The following is a 21,189-nucleotide window of genomic DNA, read 5'->3' as shown; positions in this document are numbered from 1 at the left end:
CAGAATGTCATTTTGGGAAACTTAAAGGTAGATAGGTCACCAATGTTTTTGTAAGGTCTCATTGAAAATGATCTCCGACATTCAAGGGACGATATACAATTTTTTAATAACTTGTAGCCTTTTCATCGATTTCTACTTTCTAGTACGTTTTATCCCTGAATACGATGCTTGAAAACATTATTACACTTTACTATATAAAACATCTCACACATGTTACGTTAAAATAAATCAAGCTCACTAAACGGTCATACAGGTACATCCATATTAACAAATAGCATATATTTAATTTCTCTTTTGTAATATATTAGGTTTTTTTAGCAACGATGAAGATTTGATTTTTTGTTTTTCAAATACGACATTCAAAAACAGAGATTTTCCTAGTTGTAGGTTTCCTCATAAGTGTCACACCCCGAAATTATCAGAGCATTGGCGTGACTGGACTGGTATCTTCATTGCACAGCGGAAGCAAATAAACTAAGTCTTTCCAGAAACTGAACGCCCACTAAGTACTCGACTCTTCATGGTCCTCCTACTCCAACCGTTCCTTGTATTAGAAATGCAACCTGAGAAAGAACATGCGAAAAAGTCAACATAAAGTTGAGCGAGTTCATAGTTTGTTTGTAAAAGATCTGAAATAAATCTTTTGAGTTGTGAAAGGTTTGAAATAAATCTTTGGTAACCGGTTTTTGAAATAGTATTGAGAAAATGAATTTAAAAATCATTTTCTTGCCAAGTTATATGGAAACGTTGTGTTTGTAACATGTTATGTTCATAAAACCATGTATTTGTAATGTTCGCATAACCGTCAATGCCCACCCTGACCTTGACTCTATACCCCCATAATTCTTTGGATTTGTATAAAACATGGTAGTTAATTTGTATGAACTAAAAGTTTCCGTAAGTATAAAATCCCTGGTATGTAGCAGTGTAAGGGGACTTGTGATCACCAATGGTTTGCAAGGCCACTGACATATGTGAAGTGCAAATAGGGAGACTCAAACCTAGCAGATTTCGCCACGGCAAAGTATGTGGACAAAGTCACCCCACGGTCCGTTTCTAGTTTGGCCGGGGGCTGGGCTCGCTACACCCAGATAGATCTACCGCTCCTGTCCCTCGGTCCCTCCATGAGGACTAATGGCCCCATGTTGTTCCTATCCACTCACATGATCGTATAACACCTCCTTACGTTAACCATACCATGTAAAAATTTTTCGTAATTACTGTAACATATATTCCACCTCAGCCACCCTGGCTGAGCCTCCCCAGCCACCCTGACTGAGCTTTCCCAGCCACCCTGACTGAACTTTCCCAGCCACCCCGACTGAACTTTCCCAGCCACCCTGACTGAACCTTCCCAGCCACCCTGACTGACTCCTTAGTTATGAAAAATCATTCATATTTCGAAAATAAGCATTTGTTTTGTAAAAACCGGTATGTTTAGTATAAACCTTTCGTAAATCATTTGAGTTCCTCGAAATCCATTCGTGATATGATTTAGAAATACGAGTTTTGCGTTTGTTCAAAACTTTGTATGTTTCTGAAAATTGTGCATGTCTTTCCACCCCGAAAACATTTACAAAAAGAATGTAAAACAGTAGTAAAAAGTGGGGGTTATGAACTCGCCTGAATATTCCTGTGCAAAGCTAGCTAATTACGACTTCGATGATGTCGTTTCCAAGATGAGATTCGCTAGCGTGCATCCTACAATATTCCTAACACGGAATATCTAATAAGTTTCTAAGCAAAAACGGTAACTATGTGTTACCGAGCTCTACCGAATCGTTAATTGAACGGTTTGACGTAAGTCGCTAACTTAATGAAAGTGACTAAGTTGAACTTTGTTTAGTTTCGCTTAATGTCGTAAGTAATCAATAAGTCTCGAAAAGACTTGATTCTCGAGAGATTTAAAAACAAATAATTATTTATATAAAAATATAAATATGTCGTTGTAATTACGTTAGCCGTCTCGAGAAGTCGTATGTGTATAAAAGAATATTATACGAAAATAGTATATGACAAGCTCGTATTATATCTCGCGTTTGATATTTGAAGTAAATATATAAACTATATTTACTTTGTAAAACAAATAAGCGTCGTTCGAACTTTGAAATAAGGAAATAAATTATATTTATTCTCATAAAAGAAGTCGTGTTGTTCTATTGTTAAAATAAATATACGGTATATTTATTTTTATAAAACGTTTTCGTGTTATACGAAAGTTTGAAATAAATGTAAACTACATTTATTTTTATAAAATAGTTGTCGTAAATAATTTCGAAACGTCGCTTTCGTGATGTTGTGAAATGTCGTTGAAAGTAATATACACCTGTATTTTGCTTTATAAAAATCATTTGTAGTCGATCGGTTCTGCTTCATTTTATAAATAAAATGTATTATTTTACGGATTTTCTCGAAAAACGGGCAGAGTTTCCTCTGTTTTTGGACGCCCCCGACAACACAAGTTGTCGTTATGTTTATCAAAATTCAACCAAGTTCAAACAATATATATGTAACTGTCAAAATATATTAAACGTAAACTATAGTTAACTGGTTCGAGCTCGTTTCACGTGAGTAATAAAGTTATAGAAATAACAAAATAGTCGCGCCGTAAATCTTTACCGAATCTTCGTGTCGGCACGCTGAGTTGACCGAGTCAACCGGGTTTACCCGCTGAGTTGACTCGTTGCGTTGACTGAGTTGACTCGGTCCGACCGAGTGAACCCGAAACGCTTCAAAATCTGACCCGGACCGTTGATCGAAACCCGAAACCACGTCTGACCTTGACTGTTTTGACCTGTTGACCGACTGAGTTGGCCCGAGTTGACTCGGGTTTGACCGAGTCGACTCGACCACGAAGCGAAACCCGAATCAGAATCTTCGCTACCACCGACGCCGTCGCCGGCGTGGCCGACACCACTACTTCAACGTCATCAACGTAATCATCATCGTTCCTAACAGTATCAGCGTCATCATCGACAGCAACCAATATCATCATCATTAATCAGAAAAATAAAAGAAGCAAAGTAAAGAATAGAGAGAAAAAAAATGGGACACCAGATCTAACCGGAGAAGAACACCAGGCTGTCGTCTTCATTTTTGCTCGAAATCCGCCTCCTCCGCCGCCGTACACGGCGGCACTGACATCGGCAATAGAGCGTCGGCCCTCTCCTCTTCGTCATTCCTCTCCGTCTTCTCTCTCTCAGTTCCGATTGCTCTCTCTCTCTCTCCTGCATCATCTCTCTCTCTCTCATCTTGCCGACGCGCCGCCACCAGAAGGTGGTGGTGGCCGGCCGCTCAGTCAAACGAAGGGGGGAGAGGGGCTGGTGGAGTGATGTGTGTTCTTATTTGAGAGGAGATGAGACTTGTCACTGAGTTTGTGACCTTGGGTGTGTTGTGAGAACAAGAGTTTTGGTGTGTGTAAGCTTTCTGTGTTATGAAATTCGAGAGAGAGGGTCAGACTTTTAAGTCTGTTGTTGTTGTTATGTGTTTGATGGGAGCTCTGGTTCCTCATTTGTGTCCATATATAGAAGGAGAAAGAGTAAATAGTACACTTAAAAATCTGATCAAGAGATTTTGTAGAGATTTTTTTTTTTTTTTTTTTTAAGATTTGAGATGAAGATCTAAGCAAAAGATCTATCCGTATCTCATTGTAGATTTAGTTTATTATGTGTAGGCTTAGACTTGTGGGTTTTGGGCTTGGGCCCAGGGCCTACAAGCCCATCTCGTGTGTAAGTGGCCCGTAATTCCTACGAGACCCGTTGTCAAAATTCTGAACTCTGTTTAACGTCAAAAATTAAAATGCACCAAGGTACGGTCGGCTGTCGTTGTTTGCACGCCCGTTCGTCGACTACGGTAATAATCGCGAAAAATTGTATTGTTGCCGTCTTTAATCCGTTCTTCGATCCGGTTTTGACTATAGTCACTAAAATTTAATTACGAAGCTAAAATTTATCGTAAAAAAAAAATTTAATATTTGTCGGCGTTGACAGTATTCTGTACGGTTTCGACCCGTTACCGTTTAACGTTTCACAAGCTGCTCTGTAAACCACCGTTCGCTCACTGTAAGGTTGGATAAACGTTCCTGGGTATTCCAAATGCCTAATTAAGTTAATTTGCGTCGTAAACACTATTTATTATTGCGTAATCACCTGTTAATCACATAATTAAGCGCGTAAATTACCGGTTGTCACATTCTCCCCCTGTTACAGAAATTTTCTCCTCGAAATTTTAATAAGTGTCGATTAAACAATAGAAATACGTTTTGGATTTTGAGGTGCCATTAATCCTTTTGAGGACCAAGGAACAAAGGTTAGATCTAATGGGTACGGGCGAGCCCCACTCACGGTCCATGGGTGACCACTTAGAGTGCTGTTGTGTCCCAGTCGAGGTGATTCGACACTAAAAAAATTGCCTACGCGGGTTGAGTACCTCCTATGTCGTCGCATATATTAATGTCCTCGCGAAACATTAATGATCAACATGTTCATAGACGCTTTACATACCAACTTACAACACTATAACTTTCAAATGTCTTTAAGATTCATTTGACACAAACTCACAAATACATGGTTTTACAAACTTTGATAATGTTTTCAACTTATGTACAAGTAAGAGGACGAGTTGGTCCTGCTTACAAAGACTCTCGTGGGCTAGACTCACAACTTTCATATATCATGCCGAGAAAAATGATTTTTCTATGCTTTCTCAACAACTTTTAAACCGGTTATCAAAAAGATTTATTTTAAATCTTTTTCAAAACAAACTATGAACTCGCTCAACTTTGTGTTGACTTTTCGCATGTTCTTTCTCAGGTGGCATTTTTCAAAACTATGGAACGGTTGGAATAGGAGAACCCATTGGAGTTCGAGTACTTAGCGGCGTTCAATTTCTAGAAGTCTTAGCTTATTTGCTTCCGCTGTGCAATGAAGATACCGGTCCAGTCACGCCAGCTCTGATTTTTCGGGGTGTGACAATAAGGGGGTGGGGGCGCAACGTGGTGGCTGGGTGACCACGCGTGGTGGTCATGACACGTGAAGAATTGCATTTGACCGTTGAAGGTGACCCTACTAGTGATGAGCACCCCCACTAAAATTCATCATTAGTGATAGAAACAAGTTTGATGACGTGGCGTTTGATGATTGGGTGTGGTGAGTGATGGAAAGTGGAGCACCCACCCCTAAGAGGGTGGGCCTGTTCGCCATGTTGTATTCTTTTGGCGGAAGGGTGATTGGACGTTTCTTCTTAAAAAAACATGCAATTTGTTTTGCTCTAGTTTAAGATCATGCGTAGTGGAAGACACCCTACCTTTGGGCGTTTTGCGTCATGTGGCGGTCAGTGGCGGACCCAGGAATTTTTCTATGGGGGTGCGGAACATTTTTTAAAATTTTAGGCCCCTAGGTATATGAGTAAAAAAATTGGTTCGTATCGGGTCGGGTCGGGTCATGTAAAACAAACGAACATCAAACTAAATTTATATAATAATAAAAAACATGTAAACTTTGTTACAAACATAATTAAAAGGTCGACGCCCTACGAGTTTTCATTTTTTGAAATCTATCCAAAACATCTTTAAAACTAATTTTTTAAACAATTCTTTCTCTATATAACATAAGTTCATCGCTCCATAACATAATGTTTCAATTTTAATTTTCAACTATTCAAGCCTAGAAATCATAACGTTAGTTGTAATCACCCTAAAAAATATATAAACAACATAATCACCCTAAAAATAATCTAAACAACTATAAACAATGTCAAAACACACAAAATTTCAAACCTATTTAACAACTTTATTACCTTTTTTTCTCCTATAATATCAATCAAAATCATTAAAATAACAAAGAAACTTACCCGTGTTCGGATACCGGTTAGATTTGGTGTCAAACGACGGTGGTATGGTGGCTGATTATGGTGGTCGCCGGCTGCTGGACTGTTGTCGCTGGGTGATGTTGTTCGTTGGCAGTGCAGGGACGCAAGAGAGGGAGAGAGCGGGAGAGAATTTCTAAAGGTTTTGAGCTTTAATTATTTTATTATAGTTTGAAATATTATTGGGTTTGGTTAATGGGCTAAGACTTAGTGGGCTAGCTAGTTAGGAATTATAAGTGAGTAAATGTATGGGTATTTGGGTTTAGTTAGTTAGGTATTAAAAGTTATATAATTTAGGTAGTATTTTTTTTTAAATAAGAGTTTACTAAAAAATTAAAATATAAATTGATAACACTTTTTACCTAAGGGGTGCGGACGAAAAATTTCAAGGGTGCGGACGAAAAATTTCAAGGGGTGGGGACGGCATTTTCGACGGAATTTAACACTAAAATTTTTTTTCCCCGGGGTGCGCCCGCCCACCTTGGAGTGGGCTTGGGTCTGCCCCTGGTGGCGGTCCAGTCAGTAAGGGGGCTTTATGGGGCGTTTTTCTAAAATGGGTGTAGTGGGGATGTGTGCATTATGTTAAAAGGAAGAATGCATGTGATTGGGCAAGAAAACAAGAATGCATGTGATTGGCCAAAGAATTGGAAGTTGGCCGTGGATTAAAGAACGTTGGAGACCAAATTTGCCTCAACAACGACCAGGGGGCGGTCATAGGGGCGTGCTTTGTGGAAAAATGCCAAAAATTTGTACCACTAGGGGTGTTCTAATAAGGCTAGAAGGTATGGTGTGGGGAGGATGGGCCGCTACGTCACCGCCACGTAAGCGGGTGTGAGGATGGGCCTAAAGGAGATGGACCTAGGGGGTGGGGGTGAACCCCTTTATATATATATGTATAGGTGTGTGTGTGAAGGGATGAGGCCCGGCTTGGGCGGCTGCTTGCGGACGATCGGGACGAGGCTGGGGCGGCGACGAAGCAGGGGGTGGAAGGTTTGGGGCGGCGAGCAGTGGACGGGCATGGACACGAGCCCCATACCTTCTAGTCTAATTAATTTTTGTATAACATTACAAAGCTTTCGTTGCAAGTTATCCTAAAATTTTTGTAACTTTCCCCAATCATTTCCTGATTTGCCGCCTGAAACCTCCAATAAAAATTCTCCCGCCACATGCAAAATTTTCAACTTTCAAACTCATTTTCACCTCAATATCTCCATCTTCTATCTCCATTCTCACTTCAACTTCTTCATCTTCACCATCTTCATCTTCACAATCCTTAACAATGGATACCACTTCGCACCTGCGACAAATGGCCGAAGAACTCAAATGCCCCATCTGGTAAACCCTAATTCTTCTATTTTCCTTTTAATCGTCTGCATTTCATCATTCTTAACTCTATAAACCCTAAGTTTTACTTTATTATTTATCTGCAGCTTAAGTCTTCTGAAATCTGCGGTTTCCCTTACCTGCAATCATATATTTTGCAAGTAAGCTATTCGTTTGTTGTTATTCAGACATTTTTGTTTCGTTTTTTTTCATAGATTGGTGTAATTGGATGAATAGTTACCGGAAAATTGACGTTCTGATGTTTATTATTGTTTTCAGTGTTTGTATTGATAAGTCTATGAAGTCCGATTCAACATGTCCTGTATGCAAAGTTCCGTATAGGAGAAGAGGTATTTTTTAATTTTATGTTTTTTACACGAATTTAATCAGATCTGTAATAAAATTAGGTCTTATTGTGACAAGTATTTAACTAATGTATGTAAGGAGAAGATGAAAGATAAGGACATGATATTTATTATATATAGTTTATTATGAGCTTCTATGATATTACAGTTTTGGTATGCGTTGCGTGCTGCGGTGAATGGTAATGAGATTGTGTCGCTGCAGTTGATGCGTTCGACACATGATGCATATGCCATGTGATGCGGTGCCTTACGCAGTCCACTAGTATTTGAACCAATTTGACTGTCAATTGCGATGGGTCTGAGTTTTCAAATTGATTGAATAAATTTGACTATTGGTTGATCAATGGGTGTGAGAAATTGAACAAATTAGACCATTGATTTAAGTCATTTAACTAATATATAAGAGATGATGAGAATATTTTATATCATTGTGTTTCAAAGTTAACATGTTATTATGTTATTTGTAATTGTTTGACCATTGGTTTAGCTAAATAACGAAAGTCTTACGTATCTAAACCAAGATTACATCCTTCTTTATTCTAAACTCAAAATCTCTTATGTTTCAGAGATTCGTCCTGCTCCTCACATGGATACGTTGGTGAGCATTTACAAGAACATGGAGGTTTCTTCAGGAGTCAACATTCTAGTCACTCAAACAGAACCTCAAACACAAGGTATTGGTTTGCTTGTCTATTGTAAAGGTGTTAAACATTATAAGTCTGAACTACTAATAGCAAGTAGATACATTCACCGTAAGTATGTTTACACGGACTCTGATCAAACCGTTTTTTGTTGGTTATTTAGGTAATGAGAAACAAACTGGTGATGAAATCATTTGTGGAAGCAAGACAACCAACAAAGCTTGCAGAACCACACCAAACACACAGAATCAGAGGAAAAACAAAGGGAAAACATCAAATGGATCCTCAAAAAGGTCTAAACGATGTAATTCTGATATCGAGAGACCATCTTTTCCAACGAAGAAAAGGATCCAGGTGCCACAACATCCTCCACAAGAGACACCAACAAGGCCTGCAAATCTTGAAAGTGGGAAGATCGCGTCTATTAACGATAAAACTCAAAGTAACGTATCTGCACCAGAAGACACGGCTCATTTACATGAGAATGGAGATACGTTATTTTCCCCTTTCTTTTGGTTGAGAAATGAACGGAATGAAGAACCAACACAACCTACACCTTTTGAACCTGTAAATGTGTCACAAGCAGATGCTCCATGCTTTAGTGATATCAAAGATTCTTACGATGACCATCCTTCTCACACTGCCTCAAAGGTAGTTTTGTAATTTGTTCGAATGACATAATTTATTAGCATACATAACTATATATTTATAGTTCTCGATGGTGTTTTGACAGTGCGCATCGTTGCCGGATGGTAACATGTTTGACAGTGAAATGTTTGAATGGACACAAAGACCTTGTTCTCCTGAGCTTTGTGCAAGTCCATTGAAGATGCAGGTACTATATATTGTATATTGTTATAACACGCCAAAAAAAAAACGCATGCCTCATATAATAGGGTTGCTTACCTTATTTTTTGATATCATGTCACTGAATTTGGAATGAATTGGGACACAGGATAAAGAATCTGATGAATGCGACATAATTCAAGAGAATGGACACAATAACACGGAAGAAAAGAAGAAAATCAATACCATAGAAGTGGTTTTACCCATGTTATCTCCACTTCCGAAAGAAAAGGTTGACCATGTTGCTAAAGTCAAAGGGGATAAGAAGAGAGCTAAGAAGACCCGAGAAAGTGTTCAAAAGAAGAAAGTTAAGAGAGACGCAGATAAAGTTGTTGAAATTTGTACTGTGCCGCCGAAGGCTGATCAAGATAATGACGGAAACACTAGTGAGTCTGTGAAATGTAAGAAACGGAATCGAAGTGGCAAGAAAGTTGCAACAAAAGCTGTCGAAGAAGCTTCTAATCATGGAGATGCAAGTGCAGTTGGTCTGTCAAATTCTTCGAATCTTAAAAAATGCGGTGACAACATTCATGACGCCAGTAGCACAGGCAAGAAGAAAAAAGAGATCACGAATCAGCAACATACAAAAAGGACTAAAAAGTTGAAGAACCAAGATTCAAGAATTAGTAATATTAACGTAGCCGAACTTAACAAGGAATTCATCCATCAGTTCCCTAGTGAACCTGCTCTTGTTAATACCGTGACAGATGTTTGTGCTTCAAGTAAAGTTTCTAAGGGCGTAAAAACTTCTAAAAAGGTGACGTTTTCTACAAATGAGCCAGAACCTTCTAAAAATGTTGATAAAAAGGCCAGCAAACCGATGGAAGAAGCTAACTGTGGTTCTCCGACAAAATCCAATGCCACATTCTTACATAAATGTAACACTCTGTCTTATATGCAATGTGCTTTCTGCCAGTCCACAAAAGAATCAAACGTACGTTACAAAATCCACATCCTTCTAGAACCAATTATTTGTTGATTTTCTTATCAGTATATTTACTGCAGATTACTGGATGTATGACACACTACCTTAAAGGAAAGCCTATAACTTTGGATCATGAAGTTGTACCACATGCAATTCACGCGCATAGGAACTGCACAGAGTGGTAATTACGTGGAAATATTGTTTTTGTTTTCCCATTTGTTGGTAGACTGACATTGAAAGTGTATGTAGGGCTCCTAATGTATACTTTGAAGACGATATTGCTGTCAATCTGGAAGCTGAGCTGGCAAGAAGCAAAAGAATTAAGTGCTCTTGCTGTGGATTAAAAGGTGCTGCTCTCGGTTGTTATGAAAAAAGTTGTCGTAAAAGCTTTCATTTCACCTGTGCAAAGTTAACGCCACAATGCCGATGGGATGATGTAAGTATCAGTGTATCATTATATTGTGTCGCATTACATCAAACATTGTCAATTGTTCAACTGGTCAAGTTCTGTTTTCTTGTCACAGGACAATTTTGTCATGTTATGCCCACTTCATGCATCTCAAAAGCTGCCAAATGAAGCATGTGGTTCTCAACAAAAAGATAAAAAGAAATATGTTCCGAAAAGACAGACTATCGTTAAACAATCTCAAGTTAATGTTGATGATACAGTCAGCACAGCTTCTCGTTGGGAGTCATCTGGACTGTTCACGAAAATGCTTCTTTGTTGCTCAGCACTCACAACTACTGAAAAGGTAAGATAATAATAATATTATCTTTTGTTATATAACTTATATTCAAATCTTGGTTTTAAAAAGCAAGAAGCGCATGAAAGCGACGAGGTCTAAAACCGAGACGCGAAGCGCAAATGCGGCGGGCTTTTTGTACCCGAGGCGCAAGCTAATTATATATATTTTTTATCTCTCATTTATATTCCATAGGTTTTTAGCTTTCTCTACCCAAAATATAGCTACAAGTAAGGTTTTTGAATGATTTTAGCTACATGTACAAGCCAAAAAACCCAAAGTACAACAGTTAAATGCATAAAAAACGCCTCAGGTACGACAGGCGCGCGCCCCAGGCCAAAATAGCCCTGAAAAATCCCCCAAAAGCGCGCCTTTTGGCGCTGAGCAAAAAAGCTCAAGGGTGTGTGCCTCGTGCAAGCGCGCTTTTTAAAACCAAGATTTAAATTCATTTAAATAATTTATTTCTTTCCCAACTATATTACAGGAAACCATTGAAAAGTTTGAGAAGTTATCTGGAGTTACAGTATTGAAGAAATGGGATTCCAGGGTTACACACATCATTGCATCAGTCGATGAGAATGGCGCATGCAGAAGAACCCTTAAATATTTGATGGGTATTATAGAGGGAAAGTGGATTCTTAATATCGAATGTAAGCATAATTTATGTATATTCATTAAATATTGACTACTGAAAATTTGTTCATTGTAAAGATATAATTTGTGTTCTTTTAACATGTTAAAAGGGATCAAGGCTTGCTTGGAGGTCAAGAAACCAGTTGATGAACAACTTTACGAGATTAATATAGATATTCATGGATTCAAGGGTGGTCCTAAACTCGGCCGGTCTAGGTTGCTTAATAAGGTTCTTTCACACCTAATTTTCTTAAAATATTTTGGTTTTCTATAAATTATGTTTTCTATTGTTGGCTTGATTATCTGAAATCTTTTGCAGGAACCGAAACTTTTTAACGGTTATAAGTTCTATTTTACTGGAGACTTTGTAGCTTCTTACAAAGGATATTTACATGATCTTATCATTGCTGCCGGAGGCACGGTTCTGCATAGGAAGCCAGTACCGATGAACAACGAACAACAGTTTCTAATCTACAGCATTGAGCTTCCTGATAAGTTGAAACCAAATGAGCAAAATCGGATTCTGAGTCAAAGAAAGTCAAATGCAGAAGCCCTTGCAAATTCATGTGGTGCCGTAGCCGTAAGCAACTCATGGATTTTAAACTCCATTGCAGCTTCTACACTGCAAAATCTTTGCTAGAAAAAAATTATGTTTTTACTTTAATCTTTTGAACTTTATGCAGCTTTTTTATTGAAATTATGTATAGAATATAATTATGGATGAATTTGTTTCTTACTTTGGCATATATAAACCGTTATGGTTTAAACTTCTTGTGCTAGTTTGTGAAAAGGAATTTGAGTATTTTTACATTTTACAAGGGACCAAACACGCGCTACAAAACCGATAATTATATACATACTTTACATCTGGTTCCATTTTACTGCATTTACATTTTTTTGGTATCTTTTATCGGCTTTACATCTGGTTTTTTAGCATGTTCACTTTTCTTTCCATGTTTTTTCTCATTTAATTCAAAACACTTAAACATATGTTCTAACTCTGAAACCCCTTCTTCAATATCCGCAATTTCATCACTTTCTGTTGTCAGATGTCGTCTATACTTTTGAATTTTTTGTAAACTGGTACTAACTTTGACTCCCATTTCCTCCATTGCTGACTGCATGGCCGTATTCTCTTCTTGCACTTCTGTTAGTTTTCTCTTCATTGATCTGTACTCATCTAATGTTTTCAAAAGTTGATTGGAAAGTGATTTGTTACGGTCTTGAAGTTCTATGGTTCCTTGCGTTTCTTTCCCTTTTCCTTCATCTGTATGTACATCTGCGCATTCTTTAACTCTTTCTAATAAGGTCTCATTTTGTGCTTTAAGATTGTTTATATGTTCCTCCATTTCTGCTAACTCGTGTGATTTTTTGGTCAACTCTCCCATCATTATCTCCTTTTCTTTACCCAAACTCGAGCACATCATCTCCAGACTCTTACGCGTTGCCAAGTTTGCGTTGAGTTCTCTTTTCAAGTTTTCTTTTTCATCACATGTTATCGACTCGGATGATCGTTTGTCTTTTGGGCTTTGGCATGGACTCGACCTTGAAAGCTCGCCTTGCTTGGTTCCAAACGATTGACAATTTTTAATCCTCGTTCGAACCATGTCAAGGATGGTCATCATTCCTGCCACCCTTAACATCCTTTTTCCATCATTCCTTTGTGTTTTGCATGCATCTTTGTGATCTTGAATCAGTTTTAATAGTAGTTTTACATTTGCAGCAACTCCTAATGCATGATACAATATACCACAAGAACACATATAGACTTATATCATTTTCCATCATATTATAAAATGTTAATATCAAATAAAAAGCAGATTGATTACCTTCTAAAGCTGCATCATCATAATGTTGTGTATTTGTCGATACCGTGATTGGATTTGGAGGTTTTTTATCCTTAAACTTACTCATATCTAAAATCTAAAAATAATTATAAAACAAAAAAAAAGTATGATGGTGATCTGATAATGATAAGAGGGATGGAGAGAGGGGATGCAGTTGAAAGTTTGCCCTCTCTTTCTCTCTATTTTTTTTAATTTTTATTTTGTTTTAGAAAAATTGTTTAATGTTTGATGTTGGATTTTACAATTGGTTATGTGGTGTCTGGTATTGGAAGATGGTTGGTTGATGCCTTTTGATGGTGCTTGTTTCTTCCTACTTCAAACCATTTTTAAAATTGTTTTTTTTTTCTTTCTTTCTAATTTTGACTTTCCTCTGTTTATTGATAATTTTATTATAAGCATTATGTTCTAATATTCTCACCCTATAAATTTATATTTGCTTAGACACACTGCTATACTGAATATTGACGTGTCAAATCAAAAAATATGAAAAATGTGTTGAAAGCATATAATGTTAAAATTACATCCATGTAAAAGAGCATTACTTATTAATACATCTATTAAAGACGTGTAATGAGCATTATATGGGCGTGAAAGTGTTTGAAAATGCCCTCAACACCACCCCATTGGGCACTACAGAGACATGAAGAGGGAGGGATATTTGTAGAATAATGTCAAAAAAGATAAAAAAAAATAACGGAAAGTAATTAATGAAATTGGCATTAAGGGGCATTAACTCTTATACAATATTTGAAGGGGCATTATGATGGTGATGTGGTGGAAAATGCCCCTTAGCGACTGACGTGCATTAACCATACTAAAGCAACTCAAAATGTACAAACATGAAACAAACATCGGTAGAATCTTTCAATTCAAAGTAGTTTTCTGTTTGAAAAATAAAGTGTATTTCTTATATGAAGTTCCTATTGTATCCATACACTTGCATTTTTCTCTGAAGATAAGCATAGTACAAACAGACAAAAATCCGCAAATAAAACATCATGGGGCCTGGACTCCAAATCTATCTAATGAATGGGCGCTTCCATGGTTTTATGCAAGTCTTGGTTGGTTAGTGACTGACTTTGTGAAGAATTCTAAAGTATTATCGAGAATTCAAATACTCTTCGCAGCCCACTTTTTCTAGCTTCTCCGTCTTTTCCAATACTGTATCTCTTGCGTCTTCTTGGAATTGTGCCATTCTGTATACACACGATATATGCTGCTTGTATCACTTTAACTTGCTATCAAGTGTGGGTGTATTCTTAAGATCTATCTCAATTGTGTCAAATAAAAAAATCAATACTGGTTAAATGAAAAACAGGCTGAAAGTCAACCCGTAATTAAAGACTTTGATTTTCCATTTGATAACGATGTTTTTGTAATCATAACTAAAGAATTGACAAGTGGATAAAATTTATAATCATAACTAAAGAATTGAGAAGTGGATAAAAAAGATTATAGAAGCCGACCCATACTTAAAAGAAAGACCTGTTACACAGCGTGCCCGTGTTGTCACTGATAATTTATATGCATGTATACATACACACAGAGTGAGAGATAACCTTGCTTGGAGGGCAGGATCAGCCACCCCTAACATTCTGACTGCCAACAACCCCGCATTAGTCGCATTGTTTATCACAACCGTTGCAACAGGAACACCTCTAGGCATCTACTTCACACAACAAAATCCTCATTAATTAATGAATACTTGTTTTAAATGGAATACACAACAATCGGATCAAAAAATGGCAAAATACACGCAACTGAAAATCTGATCCTACAACAGCAAGACTGCTACTTTTCGCCTTTTCGGTCAGACAAAATATCTTGGCCATACATCATTAATAAAAAAACTCTAATATAATTATCATTAAGTAATAATATTATATAACTTTCCTAATTAAATTTAAAAAAAAACTAAGGTTTTGGAGAAGAGAGGACAACTATACTAGAGGGTGAATTTCTGACACGACACGAACCTAACTCGAATTTCACGGGTTTAGGTTAGTCTAAACGGGTTCGGGTCAGTTTCAGGTTGAACCCACGAACCCGTTTATCTAAACGGGTCGGTTCGTGTCAACCCAGTTGGGTTGATTATATATTGGTGTTTTTTGTAGTAAAATTTTAATTTTAATATACGAATTTGCGAAAAAAAATTAAAAAATTCGGGTTGAACAGGTCGTGTTCGGGTTCATATGTATGATACGATTTTCGGGTTCAGGTTCGTCTAAAATTTTCGGGTTCGGGTCGAGTTGGACCCACCAACCCGACCCGTTTGGCGTTTACCCAACCGGGTCGTTATTAGATAAATGGCCTGCTTTAGAAAATTTGACATAATTTATCTACATACCTGCACAATGGAGAGAAGGGAGTCAAGGCCATCCAATGTCGAAGCGCGTACAGGAACTCCAATCACGGGTAACGGTGTCAGGGCAGCTACCATACCTAACCACACATTAAAATATTATTAACATTACTGTCTTTATAACATACTTGAGTGTTAATATCTATAGATTTAGATATGAAAAATGGAAGGAGAGGATAAACCTGGCAAATGGGCTGCACCCCCAGCACCAGCAATAATAACCTGAACACCTCGTTCTCGAGCAGACGTTGCATAAGAAAACATCAGCTCAGGTGTCCGGTGTGCTGACACTATTCTTACCTACAAAATATTTTCAAAGCGTAAAACTATAATTCCAGAATACTCATTTTGACCCGTTACCCAAGCCGATAGTAATAGAATACTCATTTTGACCCTTTACCCAACCCACCCGTTAGCTCTACCCAAAAAGGTTAAGAAATAACCTCAGCGGACACGTCAAAGTCGTTCAAAATTTTAGCAGCTTCTTTCATCACTGGAAGATCTGAATCAGATCCCATTATGATTCCAACACGTGGAGCAACTGTGTCAAAATGACAGCATTATGATTATATTATGAAAATAGAAAAACGGCAAGAAAAAACTATTTTTAAGAAAATAAACCTGGAGTCTCCTCTGAACTTTCTTCTTCGAGAAATGACTTAACCCGCGCTTCAACAATTCCCATTGAAGGCCCGACAACAGTTATGTGGCCCATCTTCCGTTGCTTTCGCATATCTTGCAGTGTCATCAATAATTCATTTTTTATGTTTTAGAAGTGTGTGTATGTGTGAATATACACACGAATACATATTTGTGAATACACATATACCTGGCTTGTCATACCAATGAATGGCGGCCCCTGGAGTACACAACGCTCGTTTTATAATCTGATTTGCCAGAATAAAACCTGCCTCTCCCTGCACAAACAACCGTCATCACGTTCAACTTTATGAATAATCGATAAATCTAATATACTTGCAAAACTATATAATAACAATACTAATAAAAAAAATTTACATCATCTTCACCAAGAATGTTGTACATCATGGCAGCTGGAACCTTCAATGATGGATTACCAAGCGGAAGCCCAACTATGGCCCGTAAATGCTGCTCATATTGTGAAGTATAACACGACTCAATAGTGTGGTGCCCACTGTTATGAGGTCTAGGGGCAACTTCATTCAATAAAATCTGTATTTTTAATAACACAAATACACATTACATTCACATAAAGAGGTAGACTGTAGACATATAAAAGTTTAAAACAAATTATATATAAAACAAACTATTAGTAACCTGGCCGTCTTCTGTCAAAAACAGTTCAACTGCAAACACACCGGCACCTTCTAACGAAGCAACAGCTCGGGAAGCGATATCCGTTGCAAGTTTCATAATCTTCCATGATTCATTAGCAGGTGCCTTGACAATGTGACAAATGTTTTCCCTGAATAAGGTAAAAATAATATCAAAAAATGTTCATAAAAATAACAAAACCATTATTAAAGATTCTAAAAAAACGTAAGATAAACATAACCACCATAGTTATTAATAGCGAGCATAGCGCCCGCTATAGCGAATAGCGTAGCGTAGCGCTCATGTGTCGCTATATAGCTGGTAGCGACAAATAGCGGTAAATAGCGAGATTTTTGTAAAATTTTTAGCTTTTTTATATATTTTTGGGTAAAATATACATAAGAAATTTTTCAGAAAATTTCTTCTAGTGTATCGCTAAACATGAAATAGCGCCCGATATTTGATCGCTATCGCTACGTAGCATTTAGGTAGCTTGTCGCTATCGTCCGCTGTTGACAACTATGATAACCACATTAAACATCTCATCTTGCCTGTGTACAGTCTCGACAACAGGATAGCACGATATAGAATTGTCTCGTCCTCTTGCAACAATAACCGCAAGCTCCTAAAACAAACATTAAAATACACATTGAAGAGAAAAAAAATCAACGAAATTGTATGAAATCCTTAGTGTGACAAAAGCGGACCTTAACAAAAGGGGCCCATTGTTCAACGTATAAACCATGATCAAATCCTCCTAGAGCTGCAAATAAAGAGTAATTTTGAACTTTAAGAGCCAACACATGTATAAATGTATACCACCAAAAAAGATTAATAAATAACAAATCAAATACCGTTTATTGCAGAAGTGAGTTCCTTTTCAGTTTTAGCAACAACATTACCACGGCCATCATAAGCCAGCCGTCTACTCTTTATCATAAGAGGATAGCCAAATTCTTGACCCGCTCTTTCAGCACTTTCTTGGTCATTAATCTGTCACATAAATTTTATTAGAGTTAAATGCCATTTTAGTCCCTGTGGTTTGGGTCATTTTACCAGTTTAGTTCAAAGGTTTCATTTTTCGCATGTGGGTTCAAAAAGGTTTCATCGTAGCCATTTTAGTCCACTGGGTTAACTTCATCCATTTTTTCTGTTAACGAGAAGGGCAATTACATATAAAATGACCGAATTGCCCTTCTAGTTAACAAAATTACATATAAAATGACCGAATTACCCTTCTCGTTAACAGAAAAAATGGATGAAGTTAACCCAATGGACTAAAATGGCAACGGTGAAACCTTTTTGGACCCACAGGTGAAAAATAAAACCTTTGGACTAAACTGGCAAAATGACCCAAACCACAGGGATTAAAATGGCATTTAACTCATTTTATTATTTCTGTTGGGTAAAGAAGATGCAAGTAAAATACTGCTTAATAATCCAAACCTGCACGAACTTCGGTAGCGGGATGTTGTTTCGAGAAAAATGGACTTTTTGTAGATACTTATCCTGTGAAAACAAAAATGTAAAGAGTTGGTGACAATTATTTGAATAACAAGACACTGTTTAATTTACAAGAGAATTATACCTGTATAATGCGAATGGTGGAAGCTTTAGGCTGACAATCTAACCCTTGTTTTTCGAGTTTCTCCAACGTATCAGCATCAACGTGCTCAATTTCAACCGTCAATATTCCACAACTCTTTGCGAATTCTTCAACTTTTGCGCTGTCGTTATAACTTCCGACCATATGATGAGTAGATATAGAACTGGCGGGGCAGTTTGTCAAAGGATCCAATATATTGACTTTGATTGACATTTGGGAAGCGGCTTGACAAAGCATTCGCCCTAACTGTCCTCCGCCCAAAACGCCCACAACCGTTTCAGAAAGTCCATGAGTTGTTGTAGTTGTTGTTATACTAGCGTTCCTACATTGTATCGAAGTCGCGTGATTTGTTAATATTTAGAACTGCTCAAATACTATAATAGTGTTGTAGTGTTGTGTGATATTATAACCTTTGTGAGAGTGAGACATCACTTTTTGTGGAGGTGTTGCAAGCTATGGTGCAAGAAGCCCTTGGTTGGTTGTTCATTGAAGCAAACGAAGTGTTGCTTAATTTCCGGAATGTTCCAAACCCAAGTAGAGGACTTGGGTTGGAACGAACAACGACTGATGCAGAACCAAACTGATGGTTAGGGCTCAGCATCCTGTCAATGTGATTGAAGAAAAATATATTCTTTATTTCTTGAAAACTGCAAAAAACAAAGTAAAAACAACTTACAAATACATGAATAGTGTCCTTGCTAACAAACTCTAATTCTGCAACAAAACAATAAAAATTCAATAACAAATGAAGTTACAATCTAATTTGTCAGCTAGACAATAAAAGCACCGTACTTTCTTAAAAAAAAAAAACAAAAAAAAAAAACAGAATCTCTAATAAGTTAAACTTGATCTATAAATTTGAGAACCAAACAAAGAATGCATGCTAAGAATCAAATATTCAGAAATTCAGAAAATGGAGATAAAAACAAACACACACACAGACAGAGATGGAAAGAGTAGAAGGTGTCTGTGATTATTATGCTAAATTGGAAATTAACCTATTTGCTCAGATAGATCCTCCTTTATTATTATTATTTGGGTTGTTCAAGATATGCAAAAGGAGAAGAAAATATGCAAAGTTAAAAATTGAATAATGACTTTTGATAGTTGCTACTGCATTCTAAGAGTGCATCATCATCGGAAACTCACCTTTGAAATTAGAAAAGAAGGTGCTGTGCTGTGCTGTGCTGTGGACGAGAAAGATGACTGGAGTCTGACGATTTCAGTCTACAGCTGATTTCTTTCTTTGGGTTTAGGTTCACTCAGCAGCCCAAGCCCACTTACCCTCCAAGCCCATAAACCCAACCTCTCTCTCTCTCAGATGTTCACTCTTGCGACTCCTGGGCTGGAGCGCAACAACTCTAACTGATGAACGGAATTGTAAGTCTAAAGCTTGGGTTCTCGAGATGACTCTGGTGGTTGTCAGGTGCTACTTTAAACCCTAATAATTTTGTTTATTTAAATTACTAGGCTATCACCCGGGAACATCCCGGGCTAGGAAAATTTAGTTTTCAATAATAAGAAATACATAAACAACATTTTCAAACTCATTAGTATCTTCTTTCCCTTCTCCACCACAAATTTTTAGTTCGGTTTCATAAGTATCCAAGTTTGCCTCCATATGTATTTAAAGTTTTCAAGTAAAGCTAATTCCTTTTTAATTGATGATGAGATCTCAATATAATAATGTTTTCTAAACCCGTACAACATGTTTTATTGATTTATGTTTTTTTTTAAATTATATTAAAATATGTTGTTTCTTTAATTTGCAACGAATGACATTAATAAAGAAAGTATAATCAACGTCTATTATGAAATCATATATATTTGGTTTTAGTTTTTCTTTTATTAAGATTCATCGATTAATGTTAAACAGAGTACTTTGATCATGGTGATGAAAGCCTCAAATGTCAAAATGTCAGGTTGATTAAGTTAAAAAAAAAAACAAATAATTTGCTTTAAAAAGGATAGAGTTATTCGTAGATATCAAAAGCAAAAAAAAAAAAAAAAAAGATCAAACAATCACGTCAACAAACAGAAATAACGTAGGAAGCCAAAAAATTTAATTTATATTAATCGAATTATGTTGTTAAAAGTTGACCTACTCTTCTTGAAGTCTGGGTTTATTTGGAAAGACTTAACAAAATCTTCTAACATTTTGTGAGGACTATTGAGCTATTTTTTGTTTTAACTTCCTGAAATCATACGATCAAACTCACTTTACAATGTAAACCTGACCTAATTCAATCTCATGTGTTAATGATATGTAAAACTTACCAGCCCAGTGATTCTTAAGTTATATGGTACTTCATTTGAAATAAAATCCAACTTGTGCCTACTATCTATCAATCCTTTCATTGCACGTTCTTCCGTCTCTTTGATATACTTTAATATACAGGGACCACCACCATCAGAAAAATGTTAAATAACAAAAATAAGTCAAGTATATTAACGACTTATATATAGGGAAAGCTATAGGTACTCTTGTCAATTCACAAGTGAAGAGTTCTAATACTTCAATTGGCATATCAGTAGGAATTAGATGCGCGTCATCCCACTAAATCAATAAAGCAAAGGAAATGAGTTTTTGAACTTACAAAAATAACACTCGAATGATATTGAAACCCGACATGACATAAACACAAGCTATAAAAAATAATTACTCACTTACCGAATAATATTGAAACCCGACATTAACAACCCTATTGTTCAAGTTGGTAACTCTATTAGTAAATTACAC

At 36.9% G+C, this 21,189-nt stretch overlaps 3 protein-coding genes and 1 long non-coding RNA gene across 7 annotated transcripts; 1 reads left to right on the top strand and 3 right to left on the bottom strand.

Moving 5' to 3' along the window:
- Positions 1 to 191: 191 nt before the first annotated feature.
- LOC110936853 lies at positions 192 to 3,557 on the bottom strand. 3 transcript variants are annotated; one of them, XR_004890371.1, is made up of 3 exons: positions 3,065 to 3,557; positions 2,620 to 2,951; positions 192 to 563 (listed from the first exon to the last, which is right to left on the bottom strand). It is a non-coding gene; the product is annotated as an uncharacterized LOC110936853 (long non-coding RNA). The 3 variants fall into 3 exon arrangements; XR_002590341.2 differs by lacking the exon at positions 192 to 563 and adding an exon at positions 1,559 to 1,712; XR_002590339.2 differs by lacking the exon at positions 192 to 563 and having other exon boundaries at positions 2,474 to 2,951.
- A 3,451-nt stretch (positions 3,558 to 7,008) lies between these two features.
- LOC110936854 (protein BREAST CANCER SUSCEPTIBILITY 1 homolog) lies at positions 7,009 to 12,143 on the top strand. The gene is made up of 13 exons (XM_022179269.2): positions 7,009 to 7,200; positions 7,296 to 7,349; positions 7,468 to 7,538; positions 8,120 to 8,227; positions 8,358 to 8,845; positions 8,928 to 9,029; positions 9,150 to 9,974; positions 10,046 to 10,146; positions 10,215 to 10,401; positions 10,490 to 10,717; positions 11,193 to 11,358; positions 11,452 to 11,570; positions 11,661 to 12,143. The coding sequence occupies exons 1-13, from the start codon at positions 7,145 to 7,147 to the stop codon at positions 11,979 to 11,981; spliced, it is 2,826 nt and encodes a 941-aa protein (XP_022034961.1). The 5' UTR covers positions 7,009 to 7,144; the 3' UTR covers positions 11,982 to 12,143.
- An 85-nt stretch (positions 12,144 to 12,228) lies between these two features.
- On the bottom strand, positions 12,229 to 13,255 carry LOC110936855 (putative WEB family protein At1g65010, chloroplastic). The gene is made up of 2 exons (XM_022179270.2): positions 13,171 to 13,255; positions 12,229 to 13,070 (listed from the first exon to the last, which is right to left on the bottom strand). The coding sequence occupies exons 1-2, from the start codon at positions 13,253 to 13,255 to the stop codon at positions 12,229 to 12,231; spliced, it is 927 nt and encodes a 308-aa protein (XP_022034962.1).
- A 775-nt stretch (positions 13,256 to 14,030) lies between these two features.
- On the bottom strand, positions 14,031 to 19,869 carry LOC110936856 (phosphoribosylaminoimidazole carboxylase, chloroplastic). Of its 2 annotated transcripts, XM_022179271.2 has the most exons (17): positions 19,599 to 19,869; positions 19,126 to 19,163; positions 18,860 to 19,051; positions 18,432 to 18,771; positions 18,290 to 18,352; positions 17,698 to 17,836; positions 17,551 to 17,606; positions 17,395 to 17,468; positions 16,847 to 16,994; positions 16,568 to 16,741; positions 16,380 to 16,467; positions 16,172 to 16,285; positions 15,994 to 16,091; positions 15,733 to 15,850; positions 15,536 to 15,630; positions 14,748 to 14,854; positions 14,031 to 14,384 (listed from the first exon to the last, which is right to left on the bottom strand). In XM_022179271.2, the coding sequence occupies exons 2-17, from the start codon at positions 19,131 to 19,133 to the stop codon at positions 14,288 to 14,290; spliced, it is 1,911 nt and encodes a 636-aa protein (XP_022034963.1). In that variant the 5' UTR covers positions 19,134 to 19,163; positions 19,599 to 19,869; the 3' UTR covers positions 14,031 to 14,287. The 2 variants fall into 2 exon arrangements, with proteins under 2 accessions (XP_022034963.1, XP_022034964.1); XM_022179272.2 differs by lacking the exon at positions 19,126 to 19,163 and having other exon boundaries at positions 18,860 to 19,096.
- Between the last annotated feature and the right edge of the window lie 1,320 nt (positions 19,870 to 21,189).

Source organism: Helianthus annuus, chromosome 4 (genome assembly GCF_002127325.2).
Source record: "Helianthus annuus cultivar XRQ/B chromosome 4, HanXRQr2.0-SUNRISE, whole genome shotgun sequence".
NCBI lineage: Eukaryota > Viridiplantae > Streptophyta > Magnoliopsida > Asterales > Asteraceae > Helianthus > Helianthus annuus.
Note: the sequence above shows the minus strand (reverse complement) of the source record. Positions and strands in the feature narration are given on the sequence as shown.